This window comes from Lynx canadensis, chromosome B3, assembly GCF_007474595.2.
Source record: "Lynx canadensis isolate LIC74 chromosome B3, mLynCan4.pri.v2, whole genome shotgun sequence".
Lineage (NCBI taxonomy): Eukaryota > Metazoa > Chordata > Mammalia > Carnivora > Felidae > Lynx > Lynx canadensis.
In genome coordinates, this window is record NC_044308.2 from 82,618,489 (window position 1) to 82,643,611 (window position 25,123).

General features: G+C 37.2%; 1 protein-coding gene across 1 annotated transcript in view; it reads left to right on the forward strand.

The window, feature by feature from the left end:
• NPAS3 (neuronal PAS domain protein 3) overlaps window positions 1-25,123 on the forward strand; it is a 751,527-nt gene that overhangs the window by 136,500 nt on the left and 589,904 nt on the right. Inside the window, exon 3 of the mRNA XM_032593522.1 lies at window positions 20,720-20,964. Coding sequence (XP_032449413.1) covers window positions 20,720-20,964 — 245 coding nt within the window. The remainder of the gene's footprint in view (window positions 1-20,719; window positions 20,965-25,123) is intronic.

The window sequence follows — 25,123 nt, forward strand, 5'->3', positions numbered from 1 at the left end:
CCCCAATGTTTATAGCAGCACTCTCAACAATAGCCAAATTATGGAAAGAGCCTAAATGTCAATCAACTGATGAATGGATAAAGAAATTGTGGTTTATATACACAATGGAGTACTACGTGGCAATGAGAAAGAATGAAATATGGCCCTTTGTAGCAACATGGATGGAACTGGAGAGTGTGATGCTAAGTGAAATAAGCCATACAGAGAAAGACAGATACCATATGGTTTCACTCTTATGTGGATCCTGAGAAACTTAACAGGAACCCATGGGGAAGGGGAAGAAAAAAAAAAAAAAAAGAGGTTAGAGTGGGAGAGAGCCAAAGCCTAAGAGACTCTTAAAAACTGAGAACAAACTGAGGGTAGATGGGGGGTGGGAGGGGTGGGGGGGGAGGTGAGGGGTATTGAGGAGGGCACCTTTTGGAATGAGCACTGGGTGTTGTATGGAAACCAATTTGACAATAAACTTCATATATTGAAAAAAAAATAATACTGGCCCCATTAACTCCACTCACCATGGAGACAGATAGGAGTATTGCATTTGTGCCTATCCAATGCCAAAAATACTGGTGCTCACAGATTATTGATTGATTTGGATTTAGCTGGATGCTAGATAGCAATCAACATGTGTTTGTTGATTGCTTGATCCAGATGTTTGACATTCTGTAGGAATGTTCCAGGGCCTTATACTATACACAGAGGATAAACAGGCATACTTTTAAAATGTAAGCTTTGCCATAGTTTGAACATCTCCCATCCACCAGTGGAAAAAGGATTTATGTTTATTTATTTATTTATTTATTTTAAACGTTTATTTATTTTTGGGACAGAGAGAGACAGAGCATGAACGGGGGAGGGTCACAGAGAGAGGGAGACACAGAATCTGAAACAGGCTCCAGGCTCTGAGCAGTCAGCACAGAGCCCGACGCGGGGCTCGAACTCACGGACCGCGAGATAGTGACCTGGCTGAAGTCGGACGCCTAACCGACTGCACCACCCAGGCGCCCCAAAGGATTTATGTTTAAAATGGAGGTATAACTCTTAACATAAACCATAGTCTTCTCTACTTGTTCAACTGATATTCATTATTACCCATTACTCAAGGGTAGTTGTTCTGGGCTCTGCTTTGTCAGTTCTGAGAAGACCCAAAGTTTCTTTTGGGATGGTGGAGATAGGAGTATTTCATTGTTGTTAATCAGAAATTTTAGTTAGGACAGTTTTCATATATTATCTATAAGTTTAATAACCATGCGATTTCACTGAATCCTATGTGTAAGTCAGGGTTGCATATTTCTTTATTGAAGACTCTGTGATTATATTACACACTAAGAGCTGAACAGTCAGAGGTGGAGGAGGCTGGGAGAGGGCATACCACTTTAAAACTGTAAGGAAAATGGGCAGTAACTTCAATGTGCTTTAGACATATCCTCTAGTAGTGCATTGATATTATGTGACAAATGCACAAATGAAAATAGAATCTTGAAGAGTAAAGATATCCTAGAGAACAGTCTCTTTGTTTTTCAAGTGGCAAAACACAGAGCCAAGGAAATTAAATGTCTTGTCTAAAATCATACAGTTAATGGTGGCAGCGGTTGGCCCAGCACCCAGGTCTTACTACTTACAGATCAGTTTTTGATTGTAATGAGTAACTGATTTTCTCATATATTTTCTTCCATTGAATAGCTTCCTTATGTGGACCACCTGTACCTCCCCAATTAACTCTACTTATTTTCCAGATGATCTGTCTTCAAATTGCTTTAGTCCAGACTTGCTTACAAATCCCTTTTATAAAAACCCTGGTTCCGTCTAGGACCTCCCACTGATAGCATGAACTGCTAGGATTGACCTGTCTTTGATGGCTCATGTAGCCTCCTCCCACCTAGGAATGCAAGTATCCTGAGCACAGAAAGGAAGGAAACTTTACTTCCCAACAGGAACTCCCTCTTTCTTGGGAGTAGCAGGATTTCCTTGGCGCTGACATTTCCATATGACGTCCACCTCACTTAAAGATCTGTTAAATTGATGCTTTGGAAGTGCATAGATGGTGGATCTTCAGGAGAAATAAGTCTCTCACCCAAGCTTATGATGTCCAAATGAGACATAATACCTGTTGAGCTCACATTGAAAGTGGAGCGCATTGATAGGGAGTGAAGAGGCATTCTTTTCCTTACGCCTGCTTTTTATACACAAATTGTCCAGAAGTTTACATCAGTTTGTTTGTAACGTACACTATAAAAGACCTAAACTTGATTTTATGTGTTAAGATCTAAATCCACATTTAGCACATAGTAGCGTGTAAATGAATACATAAAGAGATCTTGATGAAATGAGTCAAATTTTCTCTCGTTTTCTTGCCATATCTCTCACAGTTTGTATAGAATTTTGTAAAATCAGGACTCGTCCTTGTGCAGTTGAAGAATTTGGGATTATTTTCTCTGTAGGCATTGGCTTGATTTTTTTTTTCCTCTCTTGTCATCATGGTCCAAATACAGGTATTGATAACCATGCATCATGACTGATTAAAAAAAAAAAAAAAGTTCCAAAAAGGCTTCTAAATGAAAGCTGTAATTTTGTATTGGATTTCTACTGACATGAGCAAATCACTTGCTCTTTGCCCTTATGGATTTTATAATGTCATCAGAGTCTATCAATAAAATTATAGCCTACAGTTGAGCATACACTATTCCTTACTGTATTGCATATACAGGGTGTGGGGAGGGGGATGTGCACAAACTGTAGCATGTCTTCCCTGAGATGCACTTTAGCAAGCTGCGTGTGTGTGTGTGTGTGTTTGCTTTTTCAGTTGAGATCTACTGTACAATCAGTCCTGGAAGATGCATTTGAAAAACGGTACCTGACTTTTACATAGGAATGTTCTCTTGCTTCCACCTGCTGTGAGTGAAATTGACTGGAATGTGCCATTCTGATCAATTTCACAAAGCAGCAGACTCTACATATAGCCATGATGGCTGTCCCTTACACCTGAGCTGTCAGCCCTTCCCCAAGAGGGAAAAGAATACTGCCAGAGACGAGGAGCATATAGCCAGAAGGAAGTGAGAAGGCCCCAGAAGCTCCAGTAAGAAAAGCAGCTGCACAAAAACTTAAACACACTTTAAAAATAAATAAGAAGGCAAACAACAACAACAACAAACAACCCAACAACTAACCCTAAACTCATACCCAGAAGCAGAGGAGATTAAGCTATAGGAAAACAGTGGTTCCAAACCTTGTTGAATTTCAGAAGTCCTCCCTAGATGGCTGTCTTACTCGGTCATTCTAAAATTTATAGGGATTTAATATCTCATGTTAATTGGTAGGTACCATGCCAGGTTAAATCCTTTTTCTGTGATCTCTTATATCTTCTCTTTGGAGCCTTGCCTCTGTCCACTTTTTTTCTATTTCTGGTTACATATAAACACACATATCTAGCAAATATCTAGCAATAACTATGTTAAGATCTAGAATTTCCCCTTAAAAACGTTTCCCTTATTTCTACCTGATTTGTAGGAAGGATTTATTGTGATTTTTGGTATTATGAATGAGACTATGCATGATTAACAAAGGAGGCTAGACAGGCTCTTGACTTCTCTGTCCCCTTCTTGACTCAGGTGCTCACTATAGCACCACTTCCAGCATGTAGAAAGGAGATGAGACTGTGTTTTGAGAATTAAATATTTTTGACAGGGAACAGTTTATTAGTATCAACGTTTGGTGAGGAGGGGGGGTATCTGTGTTTCTTCCATCTTTCCCTTCTTTCTTTACTGTGATACCATTCTGAGCACTGATTAACTGTGCAAATGTAATTTCAATAGTGCTACTACTGGATGTGTTGTTTACTCATTTTAATCATCACTTTTAAGGACATTGAGATCATCAGCATAATCATCTTTCAACAAATACGTTTTGAGGACATACATAGCAGGACACTGTCTCTCAACATTATTACTGTGCTAATAACAACAAAGCCTTATTTAGCATGTACTTTTAAGAAATCATTAACATAACTAATTTTTCAGGGACTGCACTCTGAAGACTCATTGTGAAAAGGGCTATTTTAATTTTTAAAGAAGATCTTTTATATATGATGCTACTACAGTGAGCTGAAACTGTAGCTTAAATGTCAGAAATGGATATATACACACATATACCTTATCAGTATTTTTAATTTTCTGAGCTGCTTTTAATAATAGGTTAAACCCTATGGAATAGTCTATTCTAATTTTATCTAGTTTTTCCTGATTATTTTTATGAAATTTATATAATAGAAAAAGAAAAAGCAGAAATCCAACCCCTCACAGTCACTTTAATAATTATAGTTTCTTCCAATTTAACTTGCCTCACTTCTTTCCATTTTATGCCTCTTCGTAATTTCTTCAATGTCATCTGACTGCTACACATCTTCATATCTCACACCTTATGTACCCTGTAATTAAGTCATACTCTCAGGGAAGGTTATTAATGGCATTAAACCACAGGTTGCTAACTGCCACAGGCCAAAGGAGACCCATAGGAGCCTGCAAAGAGTTCCATTTTTTAAATGAGATGCTAATATTTTCAGAAAACAGAAGGTTTTACTTTAAAAAAATCTAGATATCTGACTTCTGTTAAAAAGGAAGACCTGGCAACTTTAGGTTCCTATTGCCATCTAGTAACAAATATTTCTTTGTTTGTTTCCCTGAATAATGAGTGACCCCTGTTGGCTGGGTAAGTGATCTCCAGTTTGCCATAGTCCCCACTACTCCTTGTTAACGTGTTCAACAATGAGGTCCGGTTGCCATTATCAGGTTTGCATTACTCTCGTTTATTTAGTCCTCTTTATCCGCTTGTATAATTTTGTTGGGTCCTGCAGGTATTTGAGTTTGTGACCCTAATGTAAATTTATTTATGCGAGACTAAAAATGCATAAAACCAAAACAACTTCCTACTCTTTCTGTATATGTGAATTTTATTACATGCAATATGGTGAAATCAAATGAGCAAAATTGTATAGAAGAAAATGAGGGGCCAAAGATGAATGGAAACAAAACAGAATTTAAAGGATCATGAGGGCACATTTAGTGAAACATCAACTTTATCTAATGCTAGTAATACTCAAATACCACCTCTAAGAATTTTGGAAGTGGTGAGTAATTAGAGAAGTCAAAACTAAAGGCAGCCACATATATAATTTAATCCCCTAACAACATTGGTACCTTTATGTGAGTGTGTGTGTGCATGTACACATGCGTGTGTACATGCACATATATGTATTTGAAAAGTGAGTCAGGTCCACAACCGTGGGAATGTGACAAAGTTGCTCCATTACTCTAGGTATTTTATTGAGCTCCACACTATCTTTGTAAATACGCTGCTGGGAAACACTGCTGTTTTCAGAAGTGAAACTGAAGACTAAGGGACTTTTGTTGGCAACTCAGAAGGAGACCTTGAGGGAAAACTCTTTAAGATGAATATCTCAGCACCCACTCAAAAAAAAAAATGAGGTACAGAGAGAACAGAGAGGGTAAATTTAAAAATGGGCTCCTTAAAAGTGCTGGCAGGTGGGTGAAAGGAAATGGAATATCCATTTTGGTCAAAGACTGTATTAGGCTGAAAGGTCAGGGAGGAAGTGCTCAACCACGTGTTACACATTTGGTGTTTTTTTGTTTTTTTTTTTTAATTTTTTTTTTCCAACGTTTATTTATTTATTTTTTGGGACAGAGAGAGACAGAGCATGAATGGGGGAGGGGCAGAGAGAGAGGGAGACACAGAATCGGAAACAGGCTCCAGGCTCTGAGCCATCAGCCCAGAGCCCGACGCGGGGCTCGAACCCACGGACCGCGAGATCGTGACGTGGCTGAAGTCGGACGCTTAACCGACTGCGCCACCCAGGCGCCCCCATTTGGTGTTTTTAAACCAATTTTTTGGTGGCTTACAGATTCAGATACTGGGGTTATTTTTGGATGCTTTATGGTAGGGCCGCTTGAGAACATCACTGACTTTCATTGCCCCATTTCAATTAGCCAGTCTCTTTTATGTCACCTTACAAGTGACCCTATGCTTTCCTATATCTGAGAACTTTCTATCATAGTTTGGATTCATTTTACTATTAAAGTTGTGTTAATTATCTGTTAAATAAGGAAATTCAGTGCTGGCTTTCAATTAATGAGGTAACTGGGTCTTTTTTGTTTCATATGTACTTACATCATGATCGAGCCTTTTGTTTTCCCTGAACAGCTTGCAAACTCATGAAATGTGCCTAATTACTTTATTCTTATTTTATATATTTTAAACATTTCATACATTGATACGTTACCTATCTTTATCATCCATTATGTAACTAGGTTGGGCTTAGAATGACTTACTTATAGTTCTTCAAAGTCAGATTTTTAAGAGAGGGAGTAAATACCTATCAAGGTTTTTCAGAAGAATGTAGGATCCATGGAGGACTTGGTTTCCGGCTGAGTAATGGAAGCCTGGAAATAAACAGATATTTCCTATGTTGTTCCACTTAATAAAGTACCTTCATTGAAGTATCATGACTTCTGAAATTGAATCTTACAGGTAGGCATCTGGGTTGCTGCATATATATACTCCAGTACCATGGAACCACTTACCCCCAAGGGCCCAGACCTATTAACAGGTGTGAAGTTCGGCAGTCAATGAAAAGGCAGTGAATGACCCTAGTTACAATAGTTTGTTCAGTCTTGTAGAGTGTAGAGATCTTAAGATATCATCGACTGTGGCGGCTTCTTACCCAAGACTTGAGTTAGGATGTGAGAATGGGCTTCATGAAGCCCACATATTTTGTGTGTCTGTTTTCTCTTGGTTAAGAACCTATCATTGCCATCGCTACGTGATAGCACAATGCATCTCCAGCCAAACAGCTGACACAGCGTACACTGAGGAACAGCATTGCTTTTGAATTTAGGGGAGCCTGGGCTGCGTGGCTAGTTGACTCAGTCATTTGGTGGTGGAGACCCATGAGGGATAACTCAGGAAGGGATGAAGACCTCCCCCAGCTTTGCCGATTCCATGCAAACATTTCCTCTTCGAGGAATGATCCAGCCAAGCTTTTCCTCCAAATATTTACACCCTTCTGATGCAAGAAGTGATGACAGGCTGGCATTTGATAACAAACCCTTTCAGGTAAACCTTTTATTAAATGAAACATGCCTTTGAGTATCAAGACGTTTCTGAGGCTCAACTTGGACTCCAAAAAATTATATTTATGTTGTTTTTTTTCCTTTTTTTAAATAGGAAATTTATTGTCAAATTGGTTTCCATACAGCACCCATTGCTCATCCCAACAGGTGCCCTCCTCAATACCCATCACCTACTTTGCCCTCCCTCCCACCCACCATCAACCCTCAGTTTATTTTCAGTTTTTAAGAGTCTCTCACAGTTTGCCTCCTTCCCTCTCTGTAACTTTTTTTCCCCTTCCCCTCCCCCACGGTCTTCTGTTAAGTTTCTCAGGATCCACATATGAGTGAAAACATATGGTATCTGTCTTTCTCTGTGTGACTTATTTCACTTAGCATAACACTCTCCAGTTCCATCCATGTTGCTACAAAAGGCCATATTTCATGCTTTCTCATTGCCAAGAAGTATTCCATTGTCTATATAAACCACAACTTTATCCATTCATCAATAGATAGACATTCAGGTTCTTTCCTTAATTTGGCTATTGTTGAAAGTGCTGCTATAAACATGGGGGTACAAGTGCCCCTATGCATCAGCACTTCTGTATCCCTTGGTAAATTCCTAGCAGTGCTATTGCTGGGTCATAGGGTAGATCTATTTTTAATTTTTTGAGGAACCTCCACACTGTTTTCCAGAGTGGCTGCACCAGTTGGTATTCCCACCGACAGTGCAAGAGGGTTCCCGTTTCTCCACATTCTCTCCAGCATCTATAGTCTCCTGATTTGTTCATTTTAGCCACTCTGGCTGGCGTGAGGTGATATGTCAGTGTGGTTTTGATTTGTATTTCCTTCATGAGGAGTGACATTGAGCATCTTTTCATGTGCCTGTTGGCCATCTGAGTGTCTTCTTTAGAGAAGTGCCTATTTATGTCTTCTGCCCATTTCTTCACTGGATTATTTGTTTTTTTTTGGTGTGGAGTTTGGTGTAGATTTTGGATACTAGCCCTTTGTCCAATATGTCATTTGCAAATATCTTTTCCCAGTCTGTCGGTTGTCTTTTAATTTGTTGATTGTTTCCTTTGCAGTGCAGAAGCTTTTTATCTTCACGAGGTCCCAATAGTTCATTTTTGTTTTTAATTCCCTTGCCTTTGGAGATGTGTCAAGTAAGAAATTGCTGTGGCTGAGGTCAGAGAGGTTTTTTCCTGCTTTTCCTGCTTTCTCCTCTAGGGTTTTGATGTTTTCCTGTCTCATATTCAGGTCCTTCATCCATTTTGATTTTATTTTTGTGAATGGTATAAGAAAGTAGTCTAGTTTCATTCTTGTGCATGTTGCTGTCCACTTCTCCCAACACCATTTGTTAAAGAGCCTGTCTTTTTTCCACTGGATATTCTTTCCTGCTTTGTCAAAGTTTATTTGGCCCTACATTTGTGGGTTCAATTCTGGAGTCTCTGTTCTATTCCATTGGTCTATGTGTCTGTTTTTGTGCCAATACCATGCTGTCTTGATGATTACAGCTTTGTAGTAGAGGCTAAAGTCTGGGATTGTGATGCCTCCCGCTTTTGTTTTCTTCTTCAATATTGCTTTGGCTATTTGGGGTCTTCTGTGGTTCCATACAAATTTTAGGATTGCTTGTTCTAGCTTCGAGAAGAATGCTGGTGCAATTTTGATTGGGATTGCATTGAATGTGTAGATTGCTTTGGGCAATATTGACATTTTAACAATATTTATTCTTCTAATCCATGAGCACAGAATGTTTTTCCATTTCTTTGTATCTTCTTCAATTTCCTTCACAAGCTTTCTATAGTTTTAAGCATATAGATCTTTTACATCTTTGGTTAGGTTTATTCCTAGGTATTTGATGATTCTTGGTGCAATTGTGAATGGGATCAGTTTCTTTATTTGTCTTTCTGTTGCTTCATTATTAGTGTATAAGAATGCAACTGATTTCTGTACATTGATTTTGTATCCTGCGACTTTGCTGGATTCATGTATCAGTTCTAGCAGACTTTTGGTGGTGTCTGTCGGGCTTTCCATGTATAGTATCATGTCATCTGCAAAAAGTGAAAGCTTGACTTCATCTTTGCCAATTTTGATGCCTTTGATTTCCTTTGGTTGTCTGATTGCTGATGCTAGAACTTCCAACACTATGTTAAACAACAGTGGTGAGAGTGGACATCCCTGTCGTGTTTCTGATCTCAGGGGGAAAGCTCTCAGTTTTTCCCCATTGAGGATGATATTAGCTGTGGGCTTTTTTTTCATATGTTGCTTTTTTTCAAAACATAAATTTTACATTAAAATACATGTTATTGAAGACACTTAAAAAATTAGAGTTCTCTCCACCCCCTCCATAAGGAATTTCTACCATGTAGAAATAATACTACCATGAAATAACTTCTACCATGTAGAAATACCACAGAAATAATTTCTACCATGTAGAAATACTTTGGTAGACGTGGATATATTTTATCTATATATCGACCTATATATCGACCTATATATTGATAGAGATACATAGCTGTGGTGATTTGATCCCACTATACTTGGTGCCTTTTATTGCTTAATATATTGTAAAAAAAATTTCCAAGCCATTGAAGATTTTTTTTTCAACATCTGTGTTCAAGATCATGAATATTCCATAGTTTTTTTCTGAAGTTTATTTATCAAAGAGGCAGTGAATATTCTCTTAGCAGTTTATTTGTTCACATCTTTAGCTTTGGCTAAAAAAAGACAAATTTCTAATCCTTTGGATATGTATTTGCCAAAGTGTTCTCTAGAAATTGGAACAATTCACATCCCTGGCAACCATATGCTGTGCTTTTGGGAATCTTGATGGAAGATTAAATAAAAATAATGTCTTAAACCGATAGGTAGGGGATAGAGTATATAGTCTTTTTAAGACCTGTTCTCTCAGTTGTAGTGTGCAAAGAAAGGGTGACCATTTTACTTAATTATCTCTATTTCACAAAGGAGTGCAGGCAGTTACAGTGTAATGGTGTGTTCATTGATGTCCAGTAAAAGCATGTGCTGTTTTCAGTGTTCACATGACCATAACTTTCATTTTTCATACTTCAAGATCTTCAAACTTGTCAAAGCATGCTTTCTCCTTTCCAAGTTTCTCTTCTCAAGCTTGATAGTTTTCAAAAGCTTTCTCCCACTTAGTTGTGCTTTCAAAAGTGTTTGAAATCACACTTAAAGAAAATTAAAGGAAAAAGTGAATTTTCCCTCTAGAAAAGGTCATTTGAATTTGAATTCCAAAGCAATTTAGTTTGGGATGTATAGCAATTAACAGCAAATCTATCTACTTCAAATTGCAGTGTTTATAAGCTTGAAAGACAGGGCTTTTTTTTGGACATTTCATTAAGAAATTAATGTTTTCATAACAACTATGGGATTTATATAGGTGTTTATAAATTAGGTAAAACTTTATCAGCGACCTAATTGTCATATAAATGATAGGAAGAGGGAGAATCCTGAGGACTTTATTCCTATAGAAGCGGTGTAATACACTGGTGAGAGGAACATACTTGAGTCATGTTGCCGAGGTTCAAATTCCAGCTGCAACCCTCACTGGCTTTGGGCAAGTTACTTTCCTTCTCAGTGCTTTGATCTTTTATTTGTGAGGTGGAGGCAGTAAATATTCCAGGGTGGCCCGCTGTCCTGGTTTGCCCAGCATTGTCCTGCTGTAGCACCAAAAGTCCAAGATCTGCGGACAGCCATCCCTAAGACAAAAATTCTCCTGGTTTTGGTGGGGGGGGGGGGGGGGAGGGTGTGGCAAGTTTGAGAGAAAGTAAAAAACCCATACGGTGGCCCCCCAAAGAGGGGCTGAAAGCAGCCCTGTTTTTAGCTTCAAAAGTGTCCAAAGATTATCTGTCTTCCACAGTTGCTGTTAACCATTTTTCCCTTGTTGCTGATACTGGCAACCATGAGTTAAATGAGATAATATTTCAAACGTTTAGATTGTGATTGAAATAGAGTAAGCATTCAAAGAAGTCCACTTTTATTATTACGTTAAATATTGTGCTGTTCTTTGGTGGTACTGAATAATCTTAAAAAGAAGAAACGTCATGTGTACTTTCCTGCTATTGATACAATGAAAATCAGTACTGTAGTTCCTTGGAGTGGTAGCAATTCCAGCAATTGCCCTTTCCATGGTCAGTAAAATGTCCTGCTGTCACAGGGTGCCCGCCGTTCCCTCCCACTTTGCCTTTCAGCAGAGATGCTCTGACCCTTTCAAATATTGAGCAGTACGCTCTCCTCTCAATGTGTGCTCACGACTCCTGTTACTGTTAATGGAAGTTACACATGTGTGCTCACCAGGATGAGAAAGCCTTTATCCCATGTTGGGCAAAGACCCGTGATGCTGAATCTCTTTCTAAACTTCAGACCTGAAGGGAACAGTGCAGGGAATTGCTGCTTTCTCACTATATTAGCTTCTTCAATTTCCTTTTAATTGGAGCCTGCAATCCAGATTCTTGTAACTTCAGGAGGATGAACAATACAAATTAAGATCTGGATGCTTTCCAGGAAGGGCTCAGCTCAAAGAACACTTTTTTTTTTTCTTTTTAGCACAGTTGTGGCTATTCACAAATCGCATGCAGTTGCCTAATGAGTCCATATTTGCTTCTGAGGTTTCACATTTGCAAACTACACTGCTGAGAAAGTAAGTGAAGTGTTCACCCACCTCTGGTGTGAGCTGACCGATTTAATGTACAGGACAGATAAATACTAGAATAGTCAAAATTCTAAACCGGCAGCACAGAGCCTTCAAATACGATATCTTACCCTTGTTCAGGACATTCATTTCTCCCCAAGAATTCTTTTTAATGTATAAGACTTCAATTTATGTTTAAGAACTAGTAAACTATAGCAGTTTGACAGCCATTCACACTTAATTCTGTGCATTAAACCAACAGCATTCTTTTCCACAAACATCCATTGTTAGGACAATGCTCTCAGACAGAATTTATGAGAAATGGAATTATGTTACCAAGGAGATAGCATTTACTATAATGAAGAGTAGATCCTAGAAAATGGCCCCTTTTACAGCAGCTCAGAGCAGAGCCACAAAAGCAATTGATTGGTCTTGGCATTTAGTCTTATATCAGCTGTGTCATCCATAGCTTCAGGAGTGAGAACACTAATCTAAAGTGACATTTCTGTTCTGGCGGGCTTTTCTGCCCTGATGAAAGCAATTACTTCATTCCTAAATGATAATTTGCAGGAGTTTCAACCACTTTAATTGATAATTTTTTTTTGTTCTGAGTTCAATTGTGAAGTGATTAGCTGATTTGGTAAATAGAAATTTAAGGTGTGAAATATACAAGTTGCTCCAAGGTAAAGTGCTCTTTATTGGGTGGAGAGAAATTACTTGATAAAGCTGCAGTTTTTCCATTATTATGGAACTGCCAGTTGTACAGCTTAAAGTTCTGGGGGAAAATGAAGAACAAAACACTTTGATTCATGAGGTTTTTGGCAGACACCAAAGCATACAATGAATAGTTTGGTCTTGCTGTGGTTCATTCAAGGATTATTTGAATCAAGGTGAACATTGGTTGAAAAGGATTGTGCAGACCTCTCAGCTTTCTTTATTGCTATTCTAATGACTCATTCTGGAATTAAATCCTCTTATTTAAAGTGTTAAGAATAAAAACGCTCATTGGCTAAAACCAATTAATTTAATTATTAAGTTCAAACATACACAAGGCATTTTCTGAAGATGAGGGAAGGCATTCAGTTGAATGGCTCTAATTACTCTTTTGATCTATTTTATTACAAGTCAAAAATAGGTCATGATTATTCAATGAGAATATATCTTAGTGAAAAATTTTAAGGATGCATCTTAACTTTGATACTTTATCAAATGTTAGCAGTTGCCGATGTTTTTGACACCTTTTTAAAGCAGTCAATTTCATATTTCTTACATGGGGAAAAATAATGGTCATTTCACATGTTAAATGAGAAAAATAAAGCAAGAATGAAGGTCAAACTGATTTAGCACATCAAACAGTCTTTGTCAGCCAAGCTTAATATATCCTGAGTTTGTGGAACAAATGAAATTTTGCTGCTATGTTACACTTTGCTTCCAAACAACCATTACAACTGGTTTTATATATTGTGTGAGCATCAGACCATCAAACAGTGCATCTTTACTGACGTGTTGCTGCAGCAATGATCTACAGCAGCAATCTGCCATTTATATAAGGGCAAAATGTGCATCTATATTTAGTTGTGAAATTGGCCTATTATACTCTTGATGTTTACAGAGGCTAACATAAATTAATGATGACAGCTATGAGCAGTGCATTAGTTAAGCAGCAGAGTTCTTACCTTGAACTTGAAGGTTCCAGTTTTAACTTCCAGCATGCACTATACTGTTTTCTTCACACGTTAAAGGAAGGTTTTTGAAATTGTTACCTTTTCTTGGAGAACATTAAAAGACTCCAATTTGTGAGCTATGTAGTGCATAATCCTACTAGATAATAGTTGTTTATGCATTTCTCAATTATATTGCCTTGTAAGAAAGCCAATATTTACAATCATGTGGAAAAATACTGAAAGATTTTTTTTTTCTTTGCAGTAGGTTGATTTGATTGACTTTGAACTCTATGTGATGCCAATGTGTGTTGGGCTGTTTTATTGAAAGTAATGAAAGAAGGGCAAGCAGTGTTTATAGAATCTTTACTTTTTCCCTGGGAATCCTCCTCATTCTGCTCATGTCAGGCCAGGAGTAGGTATTGGAGTCACTATAGATTTCACTGTTAACTATGACCAGAGATCTGACAAGTATGCAGGTGTTCAAAGGTTCATGAGTTAAAATGTTGAAACCTTTGATGAATTTTTGATGGCTGCATTTTTAATACAGGTCGACCTTCTTCTTTTGAGGCTGCATGCCAGATTAATTGATAAATAGTAGAAGTCTGGAGTGCTGGGTTCTCCTAAGCAAAACAAGTAGGAAAATCCATAAAAACCTGCCTTTCTGCCTTCTTTTAGAAGTACTTTTTAAAAAGGCAAAATTTAAAGTGGTTCTAACTCTATCCTTTCGCCTACTGTTAGAAGACCAAAATCTGCTGTGTTGTCTTATAGAGACTGGTCATTGTATTCAAAAAGCTTACATGAAGGTGTTAAAATTGAAGCCTAGAGAAGATTTTCATGTAGAGATCATGTGAATCTATTGATAATGTTCATATCAGGAACTGTTCCACAAATACAATTATAAATTATATAAAAAGAAATGATAAAAATCTGGCTATGAAGAATAGGAGAGGAAGAAACATTTGATTAAGTTGACTTACTTTTGTTGTTCCTCTGTGACAATTATTATTTTTGCTCCTTGTTATCCTCTGTAGATCTCCAGCTATATTATTTCCATAATCATCATAACTATTTCTGTGAAGTAGGAAATCAAAGTAATCAATTTTGCAAAGCTAAATTTGATAAGCCACAAAGGATAACTTACCTCTTTTAATTTAATGAGTCATCAAGTCCAAAGTTATCTGTTTTTTTTTTTTTCCACCATGGACAAGTGGCCCAATAAATAATTGACATCTTTATCCAGTTCCGTGGCAGCTTTAGAGAGATTGCAAATACTGAGTCAATTTCATAATACTGGCTTTGTTGTAGTGGCAGTGCTTGTTCTTTAACTTTTTACTTTTTTTTTTTTCAGTTGTTGTCTTTTGCTTGTTGTGTCTCCAGCAGAATTTGGTGATTTGGCCTTGCCCCCAGTATGGAAGCTAAAGCAGCAAATGCTGCTGGCACTTTGACATTTCCCCCAACTCACCCAGGCAATCTGGGTGAGCTCTCCATGGTCCTGGATTTGGGGTTTTGTTTGACATCAAGGAGAGCTTTTTAGATTTGTGAGATTTTGAAAGCGATTTTGAAAGATCGCCTTTCTCCCAGAGTGCTCATAAAATTGTTTTGACTAATAAGGATCATTGAAATTTTGAAGTTTTTTTACTGAAGTTCTCAGAATTCTCCTGAGTAATTCATTCTCTTAACTGTTTGGATTTTTTTTTTTTTTTTATAAGCATAGTTGCTTGTCTTGCAATTGAATGCCATTTTTTCTAGTTTAGTGAACTAAAAAAATGCTCACTTACTTCTTCTAGTAAAAAAATCATTGATTTGTGAACCTTGAATCATTCATCAATGAAATACATATTTTACTTGAAAACTCATTAAATAAACCTGTGGTATACAGCTGATAGGCTATAGGTATAAGGAAGACTATAGTGAAAAAGCAATATCTTTGCAATAAAGGAGTTATATTTTGCTTTAAGTATACGATGTGATATATCATAACCAGTGAGTAGAAATCATACTGATGACACAGTGTGTACATTGTAAATGAGTGTTGTGGACCTCAAAACATAGAACAATCAGTGTGAAGCAAGTTTAGGTTTTATTTTAATATATCTTATATAGTATTACTGTGTGTCAGGTACTATTTAAGTATTTTACAATAATTAACCCATTTAGTTTAATTTCAACAAGAACCTTATGAAGCAAATAGTACTATCACCCCATTTCACAGATGAAAGAAACTGAAGCAGAAGAGTAAGTAAATTGCTCAAGTTTACATCATCAGTTAAGTTATAGAACTGAGATTTAAGTACAGGTACTCGGGTTCCATAATCCATGCATTTAAATTTAACCTCTACTTTTTGCTAGTGTGGAAGACATGCTGAGAGAGGCATCAAACAGAGCTTAAAGTGATAATCATGATCTGAGAAAACATGAAAGGAGTTTAATAGGCAGTTTTAGGGTTGTCATCAAGGAAAAGTTAGGCCTTTGGTTGTATTCCCATTGGTTTGATTTCTACGGTCACTACATGGGAAATTACTAAGTGAAGGTCCTAAGTGGCAATAGAGAATGGAGTTCGAGAGGACAAATGAAAAAAGCCAACAGTTTAGAATTAGAGACACTGTAAGATGTATAAAGGAAGCCTGGTCAAATAAACTTATAAAGAATTATGGAGAGAGAAATACTATAGTAATCAGATGGGGCACTAGGATTCAAACAGTTGGTTTTTTTTCCTCTAGATAAGTTTTATAATAAAAAAAAGTTTCATGATTATTATGCTAATAGTTGTTGCTTAGATACTGTTTACCACGTGACAGGCATTTTGTACTTTACATATATTGGCTCAATTACTCTCATGAATATTATGAAATGGATAAAATTATCACATCCATTTTCCACAGGAGGAAATTGAGGCCTAAGGAGGTTGAGACACCTAGTGAAGGTTGCCGACATGGTAGTTGTAAGTTGGTGCCAATACCCACAGTTTGGCAGCAGAACCCGCACTCCTAATCTCTGTGGTTTCCAAGAAAGTTTTCAGATGGGTTGACTATACTGTCAGCATTCCTAAATCTTTGCAACTTCTTAAAATTTTTCTTTGTTGTAAAACTCTCAAGTGGTCTCTGCCCCATTTAGAGTTCATAAACTATCTTAATTTGTAAAGTCTAGAATTATCTAAGAGATTCACTGATTCATAGTTTCCATGGTAGTAAATGGTAAACTATCGTATGAGCCACTGCACTGGTCCAGGAGATTTGTTGGCCATCCTCATGTTGTAAAATAATAACATTGAGGCTCAGATTTGTTATTGAAAATCACAATGCTTGCGAATGGCTAGGATGGGTCTTATAATTCCTTCATCAGGACTTTTGCCAGAAAACTTGCCAGGGAACTTAAAATATATAAGAGGATTTAAAAAATTACATTCAATAAGCATTGTCCTCTAAATCTTCATTACTAGTAATTTTTTGATGGCTTGTTACCTATGGTTAAAGGTGTATCTTCAGAAACATGGAAAATTTGTTTCCAAGCATTAAGCAGAAACATGCATTATGCCAACAGTGTTGTTTAGGAAAGTTAATTATGGTAACATCAATGACAATAAGAGTGGAGAGTCTAACTTCACAAGTTTTATAAGAGGAAATTCTAGATACTAGAGTATTATCCTTTTGGTTGGGTGAAGAAGCCCTTTGGAGAATCTGAAAATCATTTACTATCTTCCCCCAAATATATACATAGTTTGCAAAGGACTTCTAGATTTATAAATAAATAAATAAATAAATAAATAAATAAATAAATAAATAAAACACGTGTGTGTGTATATATATATCTTCTGAAATTGCTGATTTTGTTGTTTGGTTGTTGGTAATTATTGGTGAGGATGATAAGATTGTCATCAAAGAGAACTGAAATTTTGATTTGCTGAGGATCAAGGAAGAGTCTCCTTTTCCAGAGTTACCCAAAGACTAGGTGGAAGAACGTCAGAGCAGTGGGAAGTTTGGGAGTCATTTCTTGTTGATCTGAAGTTTAATCATTTTTTATATGGCACAGATTAGGATCATAATGTTATATTCATGATTTCCTGTCTTTCTTTGGTATTATAGAAATACAACCATAATTTTTGGTTTAGAACAGAATGTGCAAACACATAGTTTATTTTACGTTTAATGTAGTCTTTAATTCTATTTGAGAATTGCTTACAACTAAGCTGTACTTCCCAAAAGCAGGCATAAGATTAATCTACAGTCTGAGTCATTGTCTACACATCTTTAGCTTAATCTATTCTATCAACATCTCTATGACCTTTGTAATCCTTTGACTGCATTTTATTGCTGTTGCTCTTAAAGCCAATTACTACTTATTATAGATACAGTGCTGTCATTCTGAAAGACTTCTGAACTGTGAGGTCTGTATAATGAAAAACCCTTGTTATTAAGATTATGGCCAGGCCAGTTACTCGAGTAGGGTAACACAGAGTGTTTGAGTTAAAAAAAAAAAAAAAAATTAAAAAAACATACAAAAAAACACAAAAAAATGTGTAGGGGAGGAGAGAAGGAAAACAAGAAGGTGGGTCAGGAACACATGAAGTAAGTTTGGCCCAGTGGTATTTTAGATAAATCAAATATCAGAGGACAGTGTTTGGGCAAAGCTTCTGAAGGCATTAATGTCCATGCATTCCCCTTTCTGGAGTGGAAATAAGAAGCCATTTGTCCTCTACCTTTGGAGTTCATTGAGTTGCTCCCTGTGATCTTGGTTTTTTCTTACCACCTACCCCCATAGAATTAGATTTTTTCCTTAAACTATTGCTAAGCCTATGCAGTAATAGCAATTTCAGGATAATGGCCTCATGTTCTACTTGTTTCAGTCAAATAAAGAAATTCCTGGTATGAAAATTAGTCATGTTAATGAGATAACAGATGGGCCTATTTGTGATGCTTTGAGTGACATGTATAAAGGGAAAGTTACATAGAACATCCATGTAAAAGTGCCTTTCAAAATTGGCCTCCCAAATTCTTATCCAATTGTAAACTGCATCCCTCCTCATTTACTGACCAAATGACAGGTTTTATGAGGCTTGCATTATTTTTTAAAACTTTAATTGGTTAACATAAAATTAAAACATAACATAAAATTGGAAATGCCATATAAAAATTGAGATTTTGTTCTCTAGAAACAACAATACTGGGAATCTGACGACAGCAGGTGCGCCCTCCTCCAGAGCAGCGGTCCACTGAGACTGTGTGTGCCTGAGCTGTTGTCCTCTCTTGCCCCACAGTTGCCATCAGGCCTCTTCACTCATTGACATTCCCTGCCTTAACCCCAGGGGCCCTTCAGTTTACAACCTCTGCTCTAGTGCTCCATCATAGTCACTTACTGAACAACAACAGTTGTAAGTTGAGCCCACCTTCTGGAGTACTGTTTGATTACAAGAACACAAAAAGAGCAAAGCGCCGAACTTGAACCACTGCACTCCACAAGAGGTAGAGAAGACATCTCAAAAGACCTGGTTCTTTGGGCACAACTGACCTAAGTGGTGTTAGATAGATTGCTTTTATTACATAAAGGGAGGGGCCTGAATGGTTCTTTTGCCCTAAGATGTTAACCCAGATCCTGGGTATACTTACACTTTATCAGATTGTAAGGCATCTCTCACTTTATTTACACAATTTTCAACAAGCCAAAATTGCCAATTTATAAAATCATGTAAAGGCCAGCCACGATTTGGGGAAACAAGTGGCATGCCATGCTTTTCCCTTGTGAATTAGCAATGTTTCTCCCGGAGGTTATCACCTGAGACATTAAGGGACAAAGGTTTTCATCTGAGACTGCCGTGACTCTGAAAACGGTAACGTTAACTTGTCTAGTTGTGAGAAATAGGTTGGTTAGCTAATGTAGAATATTTTATTAAGAGTGAAACTGGTGGGGTTGTTGGCTTAGTGAGTATTTGATCAGGGTGTGATGGCATTACTTAAATTATGTAGACGCTCAATAAGATATTCAGAGTGCAGTGAGTACAGTGTTTCTACCATGAACACCATCAGGTACGCTATAATGTAATATGAAATGTTCTTGTCCATATTATACTAATGGATATCGGAGCTACACTGCTGAACTCATTTTGATCTTTTGCTCTGGTCTTGCTTCCTTGCTTGTTTCTCTCTTTCTGGTTATTTTATAATGGGAAACCAGAAAGCTAGGTTCAAAGATTCAAAATGCCTTTGGAGTTCAGTGAAATGGATACTTACAAATGATTTTAATAGTACCTTGATACTGTAAATATTACCCAATTACTTATCATCAGGGTCTTATTTTGATTTGATTTCTTGTCAGACACAAAACAGAGCCATTCAGAACAGGTGGAATTCTGTCAGTTGCTCAAACACAACTTCAGTTGTGCCAGATTCTGCCCTCAGCAATGTGAGCAAACTTCAAACAGAAATGCACATGAATAGTTAAAAGAAAATGCTGGATCCCACCTGTTGCCTTTTCTGTGAAGTAATATGTCTATAATGTTTATAAATTTTAATAACCCATACAGGGCTTTATCTTTCAACATTAAATTTATATTATCTTAAAGTTTGACTTCTCCAGGCGATGCATTTTATTCTCTAGTATCTTAGAGAATCTATCCATCTGCTAATGTGTACTCATTCATAAAGAATTGAAGTTTTCTCTTATCAACCAGTTATCAATGTATTTATTAAGTATATTGAAATCTTCATTTTCAGTGTGATGTTTTCTTTATCTGACTTAAGATCATAATCCTTATTGAGGGCTAGAGGCACATAAACACACTTCATAGAATCAACAAATAAAATGTTGATGTTTACCCTTTGTTCCCCATGATGATAATTGAAGTAAAGGTGCTTTTGGTGCCTTAAAATCTCACAGTGATAACAATTAAATGAACAAAATCATTAGCCTGAGAATAAATATATGAATACTAGCCTCATCTTTTCTGCTGCTTATAGCTGATAACACCAAGTATTACCTGTAAATCTTATGTCTTAGAAACAAAGAATGTATCTCAATGCATGGCCAATTAAAGGGAAAAACCTAACAAGCAAGGTATTGTTATTACTGCCTGTAAGTTTATTTGTTGTTATTACTGCATGTAAGTTTAAATCCAGAGGTAGAATTTTTGGTTTTAGTGAACGTTGTCTAGAAATCATTTTATTATGGCCCTTGGATTTGAAAGAAGATTTTGGTAGATTTTTGCTGGGGGAAGAAGGAAATGAAAAGGAAACAATTTCTACCTGATGTCAGAACCACACGTTTTAAATGACACTTTTTCACTCCTTTGATTTCAGTTTACAAGCATTGAGAAAGGAGAAATCCCGAGATGCTGCTCGCTCCCGCCGGGGAAAAGAAAATTTTGAGTTCTATGAATTGGCCAAGTTGTTGCCTCTTCCTGCAGCCATCACTAGCCAGCTTGACAAGGCATCCATCATTCGACTTACAATTAGCTATCTGAAAATGAGGGACTTTGCTAACCAAGGGGACCCTCCGTGGAACTTGCGAATGGAAGGCCCTCCACCTAACACATCAGTAAAAGGTAAGTTTTAAGCCCCTGTTTGTTCTGGAATATGGTGGTCGATAGGTGTCTCTAAGATGAAATGTTTACCATCATCCTTTCTTCTTTTCCTGCATATCAAATCCTTTAAAGGGATACAAATGTGGAAATCTGAACTCTGCATGAGAAAGACACCATGTGAAGGTGAAATAAACCTCTTCTATTTCTTTTTTATTTTCAAAACGTCTGTCAGCCTAAATATTCTATCACTTGATGCAAGGCTTCAGAGAAAGGAGAATGAAATGACTTACATTAAAATGCTTCTTGGGTTCAATTTGCGTTATGCTAATTCATGCAAATTATTACTGATGGGTGGAGTACAAGAATATTTGTTAAAGGGTGGAACTAATGTCTTCTGTCTTTAGTAACCAAAGAAAGGAAGGAAGCTGAGCCCAACTGTAGTAGGCATTTTGAGTAATGATTTTATTGACTAATAAAACAAATAATTCATGTTACTGTTTCAAGTTGCCATACATAATGCCCAAGATTTGTAAATCTAAACCTATGTTTGTCCTCCCGATCCTTGGTGCAGTCACTCTTAAAACTCACTAATGAAAGATTTTAGGCCTTCTTCATTCTGATATGCAAGAGAGGTATTTCTTACGTGTTAGTGAAACTTCTAGTAATTTATAGCATGTTTAGCATGTGAATATGCATGCGTATCTTTATTGATGTATATGTGATATTGGCCATTGATTCTCTGTCTTAAATGATGTGTTATTCAAGGCTTAGGACTTAAGGGATCTGCTAGTTTCTTGTGCTCTAACCTTGTCTCTAGACCCTTGGTGGGCATAAGCTGGATAACTGGGAAAATTGTGGGCAACTCTGGGAGAGGAATTAGGTTCTTTTGTTAAGTGATGACACCTTAACAGTGACCTTTGAAGTCCCTGTGCTCATGGCTTTTGTAGGAAAGGGTTCTAATAGGGAGCCCTGACCTCTTAGAGGATACAGATTAAAATGAAGGATCCAAAGCAATGACTATTTAAAATTGTGTGCTTAGAAGTGTCATCATATGTGTATCCATGCATGTGTGAATCTGGTTATATCTCTGCCATTGGTACTTGCAATGTTTCTTACGCTTACGAGAGAAGGAAAATCAGAATTTAAATTCTAGATGCTGTTTTCCTCTAGAGCAGGGCAAATATTTTCTGTAATGACTATATAGGAAATAGATAGGCTTAGGCTTTGAGGGGCTCTGAACTGTGCCACAGTAGCACAAACTCAGCCATAGACAATATGTAAACAGCAGGGTGTGGCTGTGCTCTAATAAAACCATGCGTAACAAAATAGGCAGCTGCCCCCAGATTTGGCCCACAAGCCATAGTTCACAGATTATCTCTCTAGAGTGTAAGAATGGCATTCAGAAGCTGAGAACATAGAACAGAGTTAGCTGTCAAGGGCTGGATGTCAGTGTAACATAGCACAGTATGGATAAACTAAGGCACATTCATGCTGTCCCTTTTCAGCCCTTCTCCCCTTAAAAATGTAGATGTCAACTTGGTAATATATCAATGTGTGTTCCAGATGCTAAAGTTGTGGCAAATTTTCCCAAGCTGAAGATGTGAATATAATCTTAGTAAATATGCTATATCCATAAGAGTTTATTCATTAGACTGCCTTCATGTTTATTCCAAATCATACAAGATGAAAGGGTAGGTGCAGCAGGGTAGAAGTCACAGAATGTACAAGATACGTCCTTATTCTTCGCTTTGAAACGGACTGATTAAGGGACTGGACTTGTATGAGGTTGTTTAGCACAGTTATCTTTTTATTACCACTTATTCATTTATTTTGAGAGAGAAATAGAGAGCTACTGAATGGGAGAAGGGGGGAGAGGGAGGGATGGAGAGGAGAGAGAGAGAGAGAGAGAGAGAGAGAGAGAGAGAGAGAGAGAGAAAGAGAATCCCAAGCAGGCTTCACACTGCTGGCGCAGAGCCCAATGTCAATCTTGAACTCAGGAGCTGTGAGATCATAACCTGAGCTGAAATGAAGAGTTGGTTACTTAACCAACTGAGCCATCCAGGCACACCTCCATTTTTCTCTTGTTTAAAGGAGCTGGCAGTTTATAGGCTGCCTTGGTAGTGGTGGTTACCAAAGTAAAAGTGGTTCCGTGGTTTGTCCATAATTCTGCAATGTGATAACCTTGTTTACTTTTATTTTATTTTATTTTTTTAAATTTTAATGTTTATTTTTGAGACAGAGAGAGAGAGAGACAAAGCTCAAGTGGGGGAGGGGCAGAGAGAGAGAGAGGCACAGAATCTGAAGCATGCTCCAGGCTCCACGCTGTCAGCACAGAACTCCATAAGAGGCACAGACTCATGGACCACGAGATCATGACCTGAGCGGAAGTTGGAGGCTAACTGACTGAGCCACCCTGGCACCCCCCCCTTGCTTACTTTTGGAATCATGACCTTGTAGAGATGCAAAATTACAGCTCATGTAAAACCATGCCCTCATATATAGACCAAGGAAATGATACAGAAACAGTTTACAGTTAAGTATTAGCAGATCTTAAGCTAGATTCCACTGTTTCACCTTTCTGTCTAGTGCTCTATCACATCATATCGTTTCTAGAAATTTTATTTGATTTGCATCCCCTTTATCAAGCATGCCAGGTGAGAATTCTCTCAGCTTCTGACTGTGACTGATCATTCATTTTTACTTTATGGACTTCAGTCAGTTAAACTCTAAACTACTTATGATCAAGATGGATAAAAAACAATAAAATATGGTCTCTGCTCTCGTGGGCATTTCAGTCTATGAAAGGACATACTGATGTCAAGGAGAAAAATGGGGAGGTTAGGGTGGATATTTAAGAGTCTGGAAGGAGATAACAGATTTTATTATTTTGCGAATTCCATCCAGATAATGGCAGAACATCCAATTCGGTACATGTGTACTCCCACTATCAGTAAACTGATGATAGTGAAGGTGTAAAGCATAGTGACTCTATCCAGTTGACGCTGGCTCTCAAAAGTTGCTAGGAATGCAGTGGACACTTTCTGTGAATTGGTTCTGCTGTACAGTATGTGTATATTTTATTGCTCTACTCTCATTCTTTAATGCAAACCTGTTACTCATTCTGATCAAACATTCATGAAACAACATCAAAAGAAATTCATTTTAATTTATTAAGGTCTTCTGTGTTGTGCCCTTGAAGAAGTTCATGTGGATAAACAAGCTTATATAAATAGCCTGCAGCATCATGTGAAGTGCAGTTCATAATCCAACAATAAAACGATAGACATTAGACTTGGTGCTTCTCCAAGCAGTCTCTTGAATAAACCTAAAGGCGTTTGGAAATTTATATGAAAAGTACTTACACGATGTAGGCAATGTTTTTTTTTTTTTAATGTGGTGAGTTGTTCATGTTAATAATTAAATTTCAAAGCTTAAATTTAAATTTGTCCCACACAACTATATAGAAATTTAATCATTTTAATTTACTGCTTCAGAAAGGTCCTTCACTCTGCCCTGTATTCATCACATCTTTTCTTAAATGTCTATAAAGGTTGATGAGTTTGTTTTGTGATGCCCATTCTGTATAGATTATTACAAGTTATGCTTGCAGAAAGAACACTCAGGTGACAGTGTGTAATATGTCCCGAGTCAATTACTTCATGGAAATGATATGTTAAGCAATTGGAAGGTAACAGATAGTTTTTTCCATGATTTTAGAAATATCTGTATTGTTATAATACAGATCAAATCTACAATGAACATTATGCATTATTCAAAAATGACCAGGCATTCTCAGCAGTGTTTCAGCTAAATAACTGATGATTGTAACCTTTAAAGAAATCTCATTGTGGTGACTGTTGGTAAATCACTTCTCCATTCATAGTAATCTCTATTTAGAGGCTATCTAGAAACCATTACATCTTTTATTAATCTTAAAAGCAATAGCTGCTGATTTGACATTTGCTAAAACTAGATAAATTTTCTGTCTTTTTAATATCACAGACTTCAGTCAATTTTCGGTGTGTGTCTGCTACAACTCTATTAATCCAGGAATATTTACCACTGTAAGCATAAGTCTTACTTCAATTTGAACATGGCAGCTTTTAAACAACAATTTGTGTATATGTGTGACAGGCGACAATGCTCAAATATGTAAAATAGAAGACATTTTTAGCCTTCG